We start from the raw sequence: 14,000 nt of genomic DNA on the forward strand, positions 1-14,000 counted from the left end.
GCGGTTACTTTGTGCCCTGTTAACCCCCTTAAAGGCAAATGAGAACTGACAGGAGGGGGCTTTAGGCTTAACAACAATCAGGTGGGCATTAAGGCCTGGCCAAGTATGTGTGAAGCCCAGACCTAGGTATCTCTTCACGTGGGGCACTGGAAGAGTCATTACAAGGAAGTGTGAACCTCCTTAGGGAAGGCATGCCCACTGATTCCCGCTATCTGGCTGGGGGGGGGGGGGCTGGCTCAAATAGGAGATCAGTACAGAATAGACAATATCTCTGAAAGGAACTTGACAGTCCTGTCTGCAATGTCACTGACCTCGGGTGCCCCGCCTAGCAATGGTTACTATGGAAATCAGGTGGAGGAAAGGGCTTTCTTAGGCCAACAGGGACTGTGGTTCCGACCTAGGAAGTCCTTCGACCCCAGGCTGTTCCATTTCCAGTGTCCTGGCTTTTGGAAGAGCTGTCAGGGCTGTTGGGAAGCCCTGGCATTCCACATCAGAAGCAGGTGCCATTTGGACGTAGACTGATCTTGCTGGGTCTCCTTGTTCATTGCCTAACGCAGCTGTTGGCCCGCCACCTATCCTGCTGCCTAGCTCGCTCCTCCTGGTCTCTGTTAACAGACCACAGAGGCAGCCCTTAGGATGTCAGCCAAGGGGCTGCTCAGTCCCCCCCCCTAATTTTTTTCTTTTTTCTTTTTTTTAAAGATTTGTTTATTTGCTTGAAAGTCAGAGTTACACAGATTAAGGAGAGGCAGAGAGAGAGAGAGAGAGAGAGAGAGAAAGAGAGAGAGAGGTCTTTCATCTGCTGGTTCACTCCCCAATTGGCCACAATGGCAGGAGCTGAGCCAATCCGAAGCCAGGAGCCAGCATCCTCTTCCGGGTCTCCCACGCGTGTGTAGGGGCCCAAGCACTTGGGCCATCTTCTACTGCTTTCCCAGGCCATAGCAGATAGCTGGATTGGAAGTGGAGCAGCCGGGTCTCGAACCGGCACCCATATGGGATGCCAGCACTTTAGGCCAGGGCATTAACCCGCTGCGCCACAGCGCAGGCCCCAGAATTTTGTTCTTTTTATACACCCTGAGTTACACACACATATATACACACAGATTCACACACATGAAGGAACTTCGAAAAGTTCCTGGAAAAATGGAATTATAAGATAAGTAGGGGATGGATGTTTGACACAGTGATTAAGCCACTACTTGGGACACCTGAATCCTATATTGGAGCTTGAGTTCAAGGCCTAGTTCTGCTCTGATTCCCTCTTCGTGATGTGGGTGATCCCTTGGGACTGCCTGCCGTGCCCATGTGGGAGGTTGGGTGGGGCCCCACAGCCTGGCTGCTGCCAGGCGGCAGGAGCTCCAGGCCCATTTGTCCCCCCCCCCCCCCCCTTCCTGCTGGAAGCCTTGTGCCTTTACAATTGATAAACAGAGAGCGGATAAGCAACTCCTGCATTCCAGATGTGGGCCGGTTGCACAAAGGAGCCCAGGGGACCTACGTGGCCTACGTGACCTATAAGTCGATTGGTCAGGGGTCTTTTGGCACGCTGCCCCTTCTGCCCTATAGAATTGCTGTTACTACCCCAGGTTTTCCCTCCCCCCTTACCCTATAAATCTCTGTCCCTGATTGCTCATAAACGGACACGCGCATCAGGCCTGTCTCTGGTGTTTCTGGTCGAGAGATGTCATCGCTCTTCCAGCCCGACAGCTGAGGGTCCCACACACAGAGACGTCATCCTGATAATTTGCAGCCTGAGAGGCAGTGGGTGATGACCCAGATACTTTGGTCCTTGCCACCCACATGGGAAAACCTGATTGAATTCCAGGCTCCTGGATTTGGCCTGGCGCAGCCCTGGCTGTTGAGGGCACTTTGGGGGTGAACCAGCTGATGGGAGATCTCCATTTCTTTGTCTCTGTCTCTCTGCCTTTCAAATAAAAAAGAGATGAATCATTTTGGTGCAAAATTCTTGAAATCCATGTATGGGTTTATCATAATACACACTTTCCATAAATATTCTGAAGACAGATATCTATCAATCATCTATGTATTGATCATCTATTCTATCTGTCTAATCATCTGATCTATGTATCTATCTTACCTAGGTATGTATGTCTTTGTCTAATCATCTGATTTATGTATCTGTCTTGTCATCTAGGATATATGTACTTAACTATCTCTATCGTCTCTATCTTTATCTCTATTCCTCGAAGTCCCCCATCTACCCACTGCAAGCCAGAGACCCAGCAGGTCTGAGTCTTCCACCTGAGACCCAGAGAAAGAGACGAGGTGAGAGTTCCAGCTCAAGCAGCACGGTGAAAACACAAGGGCCAGTTCCTCCCTCCTCGGCTTCTGCTCCAATCGGGTCCTCAGCGCGTTGGGAGGTGCCCACCTGCCCTGGGGAGGGCCGCTTGTGTTAATGTCAATCCACTGAGTCAAGTGCAGAGCTCTGGAGAAACCTCCTTTCCTTCTTTCGGGCACACCCAGAAGTGTTTACTCTGGGATTACATAGCCCAGTGAAACTGACACATGAAGTCACCACAGCTGCTGTGAACATCTGCGTGCAGGCTTTTGTGGGACACAGGGCTTTGGTGAGATGTTGATCTTTTTCAGGTCTGGAGCCTGGTACAGCAGATCAAGCCGCTGCTTGTGATGCCAGCATCCCGTATCAGAGGGCCAGTTCAAGTCCCAGCTGCTCCACGTGCCATCCAGCTTCCGCTGGTGTGCCTGGGAAGGCAGCAGAGGATGGCCCAAGTACTTGGGTCACTACTAGCCATGTGGGAAACTGGGATGGAGTTTCTGGCCCTTGGCTTCACCCTGGTTCAGCCCTGGCTGTGGGATCATTTGGGTAGTAAACCAGTAGATGGAAGATTTTTCTGTCTCTGTTCGACTTTTCAAGTAAATATATAAATAAATTTTAAAGAAGATAAGAGTCTCTCTCTCTTTTTTTTTTTTTGACAGGCAGAGTGGACAGTGAGAGAGAGAGACAGAGAGAAAGGTCTTCCTTTTTCCGTAGGTTCACCCTCCAATGGCCGCTGCGGCTGGCGCACCGCTCTGATCCGAAGCCAGGAGCCAGGTGCTTCTCCTGGTCTCCCATGCAGGTGCAGGGCCCAAGCACTTGGGCCATCCTCCACTGCCTTCCCGGACTGGAAGAGGAGCAACCAGGACAGAATCCAGCGCCCCGACCGGGACTAGAACCCGGGGTGCCGGCGCCGCAGGCAGAGGATTAGCCTATTGAGCCGCGGCGCCGGCCAAGAGTCCCTTCTATTTCATCAGCCAGGTGGTTTGTACATACATGTTCTATTATACGTATGTTACAAATATTCTTCCACTGAAGGTTTAATAAAACTCATTAAAGAGGATATGAAGGTACTCTAAAAAGTTCTTGGAACAATTGCACTAAAAGAGAGCGGGCATTTTCCATGAATACCGGGAAGACTCCTTGTGTGTGGTCCGAGGAGTTCCTTGGGATACCAAGGCACTGACTACATTGCCTTTAGGGAAGGGATTGGATGCTTGGGGCCAGCGGAGGGGAACATGGAATCCCCGTCTTCCTTTTATAGTCTTGTCTTCAATTAAAAACAATACATGAGCTGGTGCCGCGGCTCACTAGGCTAATCCTCCACCTGCAGCGCCGGCACACCGGGTTCTAGTCCCGGTCGGGGCGCCGGATTCTGTCCCGGTTGCCCCTCTTCCAGGCCAGCTCTCTGCTGTGGCCCGGGAGTGCAGTGGAGGATGGCCCAAGTGCTTGGGCCCTGCACCCACATGGGAGACCAGGAGAAGCACCTGGCTCCTGGCTTTGGATCAGTGCAGTGCGCCGGCCGCGGCAGCCATTGGAGGGTGAACCAATGGCAAAGGAAGACCTTTCTCCCTATCTCTCTCTCTCACTGTCCACTCTGCCTGTCAAAACAAACAAACAAACAAAACCAAAACAAATACATGACCAAAATACATGCATTCCAGACTATGGTCCTAGGGTTCACCTCCAGTCTGGGTGTGTGGCTGCCCTGGGCGCATTCTCCACCCAGGCGGGCTGCATGGACAGGAGGGGGACAAGCAGGAGTCCCTGCCCTTGACCTGCAGACCCCTCTCTGCAAGGCTCCTGGGCTTCGTTTCCTGCCACTCTGAATACACTGGATTGGGTGGGTGGGGTCCCAGCACCAGGACCACCACGCTTCTTCCTGTTTCTGCCTTGCACAATTGGGTTAGTCCCTGCACCGGTCCCACCTGACATCCCTGCAGGGGACAGCGCCCGGCTGAGTCCCCCTGCTCAGGGAGATAGGGCTGTGACGCCGTGGCGAGGGGATGACATGGACAAACTGAGATCGCCTGGCTGGAGGTGGCCATCACCAAGTGGCAGGGGGCTGTGGCCCCTGGGGACAGAGGGAGGCAGGTGGGCCAAGCCCACTCCCTGCCTCCAGAAAGAAGGCGAGCACTGCGTTTGGGTGTGTCCCTCTGGGGCCCCCAGGAGGATGGAGTGGAGGAGGGGGAGCAGTGTGGTTGTGAGGGCAGCTGGCCAGCAGGGATGCTGTAGGTCCTGGGTGGTTTCAGTTTCAGTTCCAGCCGGTCTGCCCCTCACATGAAAGCTCTGTTTTTTCCCAAGAGCCTGAAGAAGGTAGGTTGCGGGGTCCTGGCTTCCCCACCCATGCACCTCATCTCCGGGCTCACCCACCACCCTGTCCTGTCCAGTTTGCCCTGGGAGTGTTAGCTGTGAGTGGCCATCAGGAGAGGGAGCTTTTTGGGGGTTTGGCCGGGGAGCCGTGTTTCGGTGGCTGGTCCAAAGGCAGCCTCGGCACAGCTAGGCACTCGTAGCTTTGGGCTCTGATGGGCCTAGAACGAGTGCTTCTGGGCCCCAGGGTGGGGGAGGCGGGGGCCAGGCTGGCTCTGTTTGTCATGGGGCTGGGATTGTGCCTGGGTGGAATGTCTCCTCTTTCCCCATCAGCTGTGGAGTTGACGGAAGCGAGGAGGCAGGAGGTGGCAAAGGGTTAACCGGGGCAGGTGGGGAAAGCAAGTTCCAGCTGTCTCTGTTCCTTGTTTCTCCATCTCTGCCTCTCTCACCCTCCTCTGCCTTGGGACAGGAGACAGAGACCGGCTGGTGTCAGCTTAACCCGCTACGCCCTTTTGCCAGCCCCAACTTGGTGATTTTTGACCGTGCGCCCGATCATGTTGGCACCGATTCCTCCGAATCGCCCTCTTGAATTCCAGTTTCTCTCTTTCCCGCTTGTTTCCATGCCCACGCCTTGCGTTGTTTGATGATCAAATGATTTTTATGTGAACCTTGACCTTGGTTTTGAAGCATTTACATCTTGGCAGGTTGAGAGGGGAAAGTGAAACTTTACCGCCAATAAAAGGCTGGGACTCCGGGCGGCCACACACAGAGCACCTTGAGGAAGGATGGCTTCGGTAAGTCCCCAGACAGCCCCAGCCCTGGTAGGGGCCACTCTGTGTGTTTTCTGGTCGGTTGACAGCTCTGGCACAGAGGTGGCAAGGAGACAGCTGAGGCCTCTGGGTCCGGCAGCCTCAGACCAGCGGGCATGGAACCCCGGCCCTGGGACGTGAGTCCTGAGGCGTCTCTGTCGCAGCTGCTGTGTGGGCTTTGGGTCCCCGAAGGCCAAGGAACTACCTGCCTGGGTCTGGGTTTGTACTTGTACAAGTGCTCCTCTGGCCACACTCCCTGTGGCTCCCAGGGCCTCCTGTGGGGTGGGGGTCGGGGTGGGGGTGGGGGTGAGGGTGGAGGGCCGAGTAGGGTGGGCTCAGCGGCCCCACTGTGCTCTGAGCTCCGGGCTGGCATGAGCTGGTGGCCTGGCTCAGCCAGGTCAGAGGGAGGAATGGTTTTTGTTGGCCTCAGGGTGGTCCAGAAATAGAACCCCATGTGGAAAGCGCAGCGTGCCTCCTGCTTAAGCAAACTCCAGAAGGACACTGCCCCACCAGCAACTGCAGATGCACCTGCCATCCCTCGGCCTGATTCTGGCCTGGAGCCCAGACTTCAGCAGCACCAGACTTGCCTGGGATGGTGTGAAATCGCTGAGGGCACAAACATAGAAAGTACCTCTTCTTTGTTTTTAAAGCTTTACTTATTTTTACTTGGAAGGCAGGGAGAGAGAGAGAGAGAGAGAGAGAGAGAGAGAGAGAGAACGAGAGCTCTTTTATCTGTTGGTTTATTTTCTAGATGCTAACAGCCAGGGCTGGGTCAGGCTGAAGCCAGGAGTCAGGAACTCCATCCAGGTCTCCCGCATGGGTGGTGGGAACCCAAGCACTTGGGCCATCAACCGCTGCCTTCCCAAGCACAGTAGGAGGAAGCTGAATTGGAAGCAGGGAGCTGGGACTTGAACCGGACACTCTGATATGGGATGTGGGCATCCTAAGAGATGGCTTAAGCCGCTGCACCACCATGCTCACCCCGTCAACAATCATTTAGACTTAAGTTTTAACGGTGCTTGTACCCTCCTGAGACTCGGTCTTCTCGTCGGGTAAGTGGGTAAGGATATCCTTGCCCAGGAGAATGACGGCTGTGTGGATCCAGCGTTCCACTCCATGTTTGGTGCAGTGGACTTTGCAAACTGGGACTCTAACTCACAGGGCTTACGCAGGCCGACGCATGTGACAAGCGGTCGTTACTGAGGCATTTCGGGCGTCGCGGGCTGATACAAACATGTTGGGTACCTCAGGTGCCTTCACACCCAGTTCGTACGTGCACCTGCTAATGTGATCGCTCACACACACCATCCTTTTCATCTCCTCGTCCCTGGAGCGCGCCTTGCTAGCCCAGCAGCCCTGGCGAGTGCTGGGGTCTCCCTAGTTTCCTGCAGGCAATGAACACACGGAGGCTGCAATCCGGGCCAGGATTCCTTGCAGGTCAGATTCTAGAATGTTCTCTTCAAAAGTTCACCCTTACCCATCTCTGCTTTTTCTATTGTAGGCCTCACCGAGACCAAAGATTGGAGATCTGATTGAGATTTTTCGCTTCGGCTACTCGCATTGGGCCATCTACGTGGGAAATGGCTATGTGGTCCATTTGGCTCCCCCAAGTAAGGAGGGGTTCCGTTTCTAAGCACACGGGTGGAGACCACGAGTCTGAACAGAGGCCCGGCTGTGTGCTTGTCCTCTTTGCCTGGCAGAGCAGGCACTCGATAATTTGCTGAATGAATCATACTCTTCCCTGCGAGGTGATTCAACGGCCGCCGTTCTTATCAGAAAGTGGGTGGAGAGATGGCTGTTGACCTTTATTCCATTGTTGGGGGGAGGGGATCAGCCCCAAGCATCCCTCTCTCCCTAGTGAGCATCCCGCTGTGTGCCCATATCCCATAAACTGGTTCCTCTGGAGGTGCAAGCCAGAGCCAGTAACAGTCCTTCCCTCCAAATAGTTTACTCCTGGCTGGCTATGGAGTGTGATGGGAGGAGTGTGGGACTCCCAGCTCCCCAGAACACTTGGGCATCCTGGCTCCTGTGCGCACTGTGTGACCCGAGCGTGCGGCTTCACCTCGCTGCGGTCAGCTGCACTCTCTGCAGGGCAGGGGTGCGAATCCCTTCCTCCCAGGCACAGGTCAGGGCTGGCCTCTCTTGTTGAAGCATCATGGCTTTGAGGAGCATCGGTGATGAACCAGATACACCTGCTACCGTGGACTGCTGCACGGCCAGTGTAGACACACACATACAGGTGTGAAAGAGATGAAGTCATTTCACAGTAGAGAAGTTTAAGAGGTTTACTGCACATGGGAAAGAACGGTTCAGGAACGAGGGGACTGCAAACTGAAAATGGTGAGAAGCCTGGCTTTGGAGCAGGCGTGGCTCAGCTGATAAAGCACGAAGGAGAAAGTATAAGGGGTCTTCAAAAGGTTAAGGGCAAATAGGATGAAACAGATTTGAATCCTTGCGTAGTTTGTTCATAATTTGTGCTTTGCACGAACCTGTTGAGGACTCCCCGTCCATTGTTGCCTGGTTTGTTTGGGTACTGGAGACTTACACTCCCCTAAGGAAGTGCCCGCCGCCCGGAGCTTGCTTGCAGCTGATTGGCTGCAAGCTGCGGAAGTTCACAGTCACGTGAGGGGAGCTTCGGTTTTGTGTATGGACAGAGCCAGCGTTTTGGGAGAAATCAGGCTAAAGAGTTAGGTTATGTGGCTGTGGATGTTTGGTTTATAGCCACACTGTAGCCTCCGTTTTGGTTGACTGAAATACAGATACTCAAATTTATTTTTCTTCAAGTTAAACCTATTGAGGGATAATTTACCAATAGTAAGTCAACTTTTTTAGTGCACAATTCTTTAAATTTTTTTTTAAAAAAAGATTTATTTGTTTATTTGAAAGGCAGAGTTACAGAGAGGCATAAGTAGAGAGAGAGAGATTGTCCATCCACTGGTTCACTCCTCAAATGCCCGGAGCTGGGCCTATGTGAAGCCAGGAGTCAGGAGCTTCTTCCGGGTCTCCCACAGGAGTGCAGTGGTCCAAGGACTTGGGCCATCTTCTACTGCTTTCCCAGGCCATAGCAGAGAGCTGGATTGGAAGTAGAGCAGCTGGGTCTCGAACCGATGATGCCCATGTTGGGTGCCGGACAACAGGCAATGGCTTTACCCGCTTTGCCACAGCACCGGCCCCAGGTCTCTGAGTTTTGACAAATGCGTATAACCACATACCCATCACCACAAGACAAGTGGTGGCGCGTTGCTGCGTGGGACTGCCCCAGATCCTCGCCAGATGGGGTCAGCTGGGTTCCAAATCGATGCGATCCATAAACAGGGGCTGATGAATTTAAAACATTTATTAGGGAAACTTATCCAGGTGTGGGGGGAGCTGGAGCATCCTGGGCTGGACTACAAGAGAGAAGATATTCTACTCAGGATGTCTGTAACCAGGGGTTAGATTACGGAATTCAGTAGAAGTCATTCATTTAGGAGCAGACACACACACACACACACACACCATCTCGGCTACCAGTTCACTCCCCAGATACCCACAACAACGATGAAGCCATCAATCATCTGGGAGGGCAGATGGACCCAGCATGTATGAGGGACACAGCTCTCAGGAGGCCCACTCGATCTGTGGCCCAGGGTCTTCATTGGGATCTTGGTTCTGCTTCCCAGGTAGTCTGGGTGAGGCTGAGGAGGCAGGCATCCCCAGGAAAGACAAACCAGAGAGCTTAGAGCTGGGGGTCATGGCCCTCACCTGGCTCGGTTCCTTTGATCTGTTAGTGATAGAGCCAGCGGGGCCCCATGGGAGAAGAGGCTTGCTCGCAGATACCGAGTGACTGAGCCGGGATTCCCAGGTCACACCTCTGTCTGGCTCAGTACTTGCCTGTACTATTTCCAAACGCCCCCTGCCCTGCAGGTGCTCCCACGGTGCTGGCTCGGGTGCCAAGTGCCTTTTTCTAGGCCAGTGATGGGGGGCCTGGTTGTCGTCTGTCTCTATGTCTGCCTCCTACAGGGACAATGTGGACTCACCTGGTCCTTTAAAACCCAAGACCTTGGCCTTGGATGTGAAGAAACCAGAGATCGGGGACCCCTGGTGACTTCCCAGAAGGCTTGGGTGTGACCTGTTCTTGAGTTTGAGGCCAGGCAGGACGGACAGGTCCTGTGGGTGGGGCCGAGGGCAGTGAGGCTGCCTGCTGGAAGCCGCGGTGGGTCCTGGTGACCCTGCTCTGATAGAACTGCTGTTTTCCGCAGGTGAAATCGCGGGAGCCGGGGCATCCAGTGTCCTGTCTGCTGTGGCTAACAGAGCCATAGTGAAGAAGGAACTGCTGTCCAAGGTGGCCGGGGGAGACAGGTACCGGGTCAATAACAAACATGATGACAAGTACCCGCCGCTGCCTGCCAACAAGATCGTGAAGCAGGCAGAGGAGTGGGTGGGGCGCAAGGTGCAGTACTCACTGACCAGCAGCAACTGTGAGCACTTTGTGAACCAGCTGCGCTACGGGGTCTCCCGCAGTGACCAGGTGGGTCCTCATCCGGGGTCCCCTTCCCCAGGAGCCAGAGGGCTCCCTTAGTGACAGCGGCTGGCCACCTGCTGTGGCTGGTCTGGGATGACAATAGGGCATGTGGAGGAAATAGCTGGGATGGAATTCTCGCTCTTGGGAATGTCACATTCGGGTGGGGAGGATGACACAGACAGGTGCAGCTGGAGGCGATGGCCAAGGAAGGGGTTGGCAGACGTAGCAAGGCCGTGTCCCAGTAGTGGTCTGTTTCTAGGTATTTATTTCACAGATGGGCGCAGGCTGGATCCCACCCCCCGGGCCAAAGTTTACCAACTCCTGCTCTAAAGTCACTTGACTTTAGACTCCTCATCTGTTTTTAGTTGGCATCAGCTGCTTAAAAAAAATCTGAGAAATTTGCAAAAGATGGGATTTTTGGCAGATTACACCCGGCATGCACACTTCATGAACGAGCTCTCTTTACACCTGGGGTTGCCCATTCAGCTCGCTCAACCAGTGAAAAATGGCTCCTGCCTGTTTTACATAGGACTCGTCTCCTAGTTATTAAGGAGCAGGAGAGGTGGTGGAAAGGAGAGCCCCAGGATGGAGCAGGATGGAGCTACCGAGAGGCTGCCAGGCTGTTCTGGGCCCTGGAGCGGGAACTACTCCGGTGCCTGGCGGTGGCCCTGCTGATGGGGCCTCTCCCCCTGGGAGCTGAGCAGGCTGGACCTGTTTCTGGACCGAGGGGTGGTGCGCTTGGTGGGGGGTGGGGCAGGGGCTGTGGTGGGCTTGTGTTAAAGCCAACTCCTGAGGTTGTGCCTTTCCCCGAGGACTGGCCTGGGAGCCCCTGGTTTTTGGGGATGGTTGACCCTCCACTGTCCTTCCAAGGGTTGGAGCTCAAGTGGGTATGGCACCCCGGGGAGCAGGTGTCACCTGTCTATTTATTGCTTCCAGCGGCTGAGGCTGTGTCCTTCAGCCGACCCCAGCCCCAACCACTGTCTCCCACAGTGCAAGTGTCTTTCCCAGGACCTGTGCAGGGTCATCCTCACAAGGCTGCCGCTGGCGTGGCTGTGCTGGCTCAGACCACGGCGTTGAGTTTTCTCGCATCCCTGCTTCTGCTGAACCCAGGCTCCTCCCCTTCTTCCGCTTCTGCCCCTGTCAGAGCGCAGCTCAGCCCTTTGTCCTCCTGTCCATAGTGTGACCCACGTGTTCTTACAGGGCCAGGGCCAGGGCCAGGGCCAGGCAGGTCTTTGCTGAGCTGCAGGCTGTGGGTGTGAGTGTTCCTGGTCAACACCCTGGCACTGAGCGTGAACCCCTCTCTCTTCCACAACAGGTCAGGGACACGGTCACAGCAGTGACTGTGGCATCGAGTGTCTTGGCAGCTCTGGGCGCCCTCGGGCTAGCACTTGCCAGAAGCAGGCGGGAAAGGCAGTGACTCCGAGGCATTGCCCTGAGATGCGTCCCCTGGGAGGGGATCGCGATTAGCCGACGGGAGTGGGGCTTGCTTTGATTTCTCTCCGTTTTGTGATCCTGACTGCTTATTGAGGAGGAATGCAGCTCCACGCGGATTCTGCTAGACACCGTTGCACCACGTCATGGACTCCATCGCTTGTTCCTAGCCCCCCCCCCCCCCCCCCTTATATTTTGAAGCCCTGCCTCCTGCATGGTCCACTGAAGGAGTGACTTTTGGATCAACCAGATCTGGAGGGAAACCAGCTCCTCTGGTTGGAGCTGTGTGACTGACTTTCCCGGCCTGGAGCTGTGACGACCGTGCACCCTGAGGATGTGGCTGGCGGTCCTGTGTCCTCCGAGCGCCGGAACCGAGCGGTCGTTCCCCTCAGGTGGGGTGGTCTTGGCCTGAACAGAGGCAGCAGGAGAAGCTGTGTGCAGGGAGCTTTTGATAAGCCGGGCCCAGAGCCCAGGCCCCAGTCCTGGGGCTTGTCCCGCTACGTTGCCCGGTCTTGACTGCCTCCTGCTTCTTCCATGTCCTTGGGCTCAAGGGCCAGGCCCAATCAATGCTTCGTTTAGATCTTGGCAGGAACTAAGACCACCTTGCTGGCGCTCAGAAAAGGAAATCCTCAAGAATGGAACGTTGCTGTGCTGATTACTTCAAACCAAAGGCATCTGGGAACTTCCTTGTCTGCCTAGAGACTGGTTCCTCCCTTCGTCAACCACGGGGAATTGGCTCGGAGGACTGGAAAGAGACAGAAGCGCAACAGCTCATCCAGGGAGACTTTGGTGTGTCCAGGCACCTGCTCTTGTTTTATCTGCACGTAACTCCTTCTCACATCCCACGCTCTGCCACCACCTCTTCTACCCCAAGAAGTCCCAAGCTCCTATTTCTTTCTTTTTTTTAGATAAATCTTTTAAATTCCTGTTAAAAATTATACATATTTATGGCACACCCTGTGATGTTTTGCTATGTGTCTATTTATGTAATGTTCCAATCAGGGTATGCATGTCTGCCTCCTCAAACATCTGTCCTTTCTTTCTGGTGACATATACGGCACACACCTGTCATCCACACCCATCCCACCGGCCATGGGACGCCAGGACTCACTTCTACTTAGACCTGTTGATCAGCTTTTCCACACCTTCCATCCCCTACTCCTCCCAGCCTTGGCAACCCCCATTCTACCCTCAGCTTCTACGAGATCCACTTCTAAAGACTGCACAGCCGGTGCCGCAGCTCACTAGACTAATCCTCCACCTTGCGGCGCCGGCACACCGGGTTCTAGTCCCGGTCAGGGTGCCAGATTCTGTCCCGGTTGCTCCTCTTCCAGGCCAGCTTTCTGCTATGGCCCGGGAGTGCAGTGGAGGATGGCCCAAGTCCTTGGGCCCTGCACCCCATGGGAGACCAGGATAAGCACCTGGCTCCTGCCATCGGATCAGCGCGGTGCGCCGGCCGCAGCGCGCCTACTGCGGCGGCCATTGGAGGGTGAACCAACGGCAAAAGGAAGACCTTTCTCTCTGTCTCTCTCTCTCACTGTCCACTCTGCCTGTCCAAAAAAAAAAGACTGCACAGAGAAGGGAGATCTCGCAGCTTTTGTCTTTATGCCTGGCTCATTTCACGTAACCTAATCAACTGCCGTTGCATCTATGTGGTCACAAATGCCAAGATTTTACTCTTTCTTATGGCTGACTAGTATTCCCTTGTGTACATAGGAGAGGTTTCAGGAAGTTCATGGAATCATGGAATGAAGAAATCATGTGGAGGGCTGGGGGAAGCCGGGTTACAGGATGCTGAGGTTGGTATTAGGAGATCCGCACATCCCACGCCCGGGAGACAGTTTGCCAGCTAAATTAAAAAACAAAGCAATAAACTCTGGGTACCAGGAAAAGAGTCACCGTATTCTCTGGACTGCACATTTTTGCACCAAAGAAAGTGCTGCCTCTGCAGACTCTGGCTGGTGCTGTTCACATCGCGAGAGGAGACGTCGATGAGAATCTGAATGATACGGAACCGGAAGATGTGTCTGTTCGACGGTGCGAAATCGGCTTGATCTGTGGACTTGGAGTCGTTCCGTGGGGTGGTCCTGCCAGCTTCGCCCAGCTGCAGAGCCTGTTTGATGTGGACATTCTTATCATTCAACGTGCACACAAATTTGAAGCATTTGAGCATGAAAACAAATTCTAGATTAGCCCGGGCTCTGCCACCGGGGCGTGTAGCATCTTGGGAAGAAACATTGTTCTGTCATTCGTGTTGATGGGTAGCCAGGCTTACGCAGTGGTCACTGAATGAGTCTCAGCTAACTGGAGATGATGATAGAACACAAAAATCCAGGCCTGTCTGGACGACTTTTCTGTGTGTGTTTTTTTTTTTTTTCCCGTTGTCCTGCTCAAATCAAATTAAATACTCAAAAGCCACACAATTGTGTCATTTTATAATATTTTGTAGTCAAATATAACGTTGTCATCTTTGTTAATATGTAGTTACTTTCATTTTCTTGCAAATTATGAGAACAAATTTACAGAAAATGGTTTCTTTGAATACAAGGTCCACCACACAATGAATGAGCCCATGTTAGGACGAGTTTTCCCTCGTAAAATCGTTAAAGTTGATTCTGCGACATTATTACAAAAGTAGTGCTTGAAGAGAAAGAAT

General features: G+C 53.8%; 1 protein-coding gene and 1 pseudogene across 1 annotated transcript; both read left to right on the forward strand.

Annotated features, from left to right (window-relative positions):
• The first annotated feature begins 4,541 nt into the window (after window positions 1–4,541).
• On the forward strand, window positions 4,542–11,529 carry LOC133762924 (phospholipase A and acyltransferase 2-like). Its single transcript, XM_062195956.1, has 5 exons — window positions 4,542–4,606; window positions 5,305–5,394; window positions 6,911–7,019; window positions 9,651–9,919; window positions 11,229–11,529. The coding sequence occupies exons 2-5, from the start codon at window positions 5,386–5,388 to the stop codon at window positions 11,328–11,330; spliced, it is 489 nt and encodes a 162-aa protein (XP_062051940.1). The 5' UTR covers window positions 4,542–4,606; window positions 5,305–5,385; the 3' UTR covers window positions 11,331–11,529.
• Window positions 11,530–11,542: 13 nt separating this feature from the next.
• LOC133763190 (vacuolar protein sorting-associated protein 29-like) lies at window positions 11,543–13,757 on the forward strand (annotated as a pseudogene).
• Window positions 13,758–14,000: the final 243 nt, after the last annotated feature.

This window comes from Lepus europaeus, chromosome 7 (assembly GCF_033115175.1).
Source record: "Lepus europaeus isolate LE1 chromosome 7, mLepTim1.pri, whole genome shotgun sequence".
Lineage (NCBI taxonomy): Eukaryota > Metazoa > Chordata > Mammalia > Lagomorpha > Leporidae > Lepus > Lepus europaeus.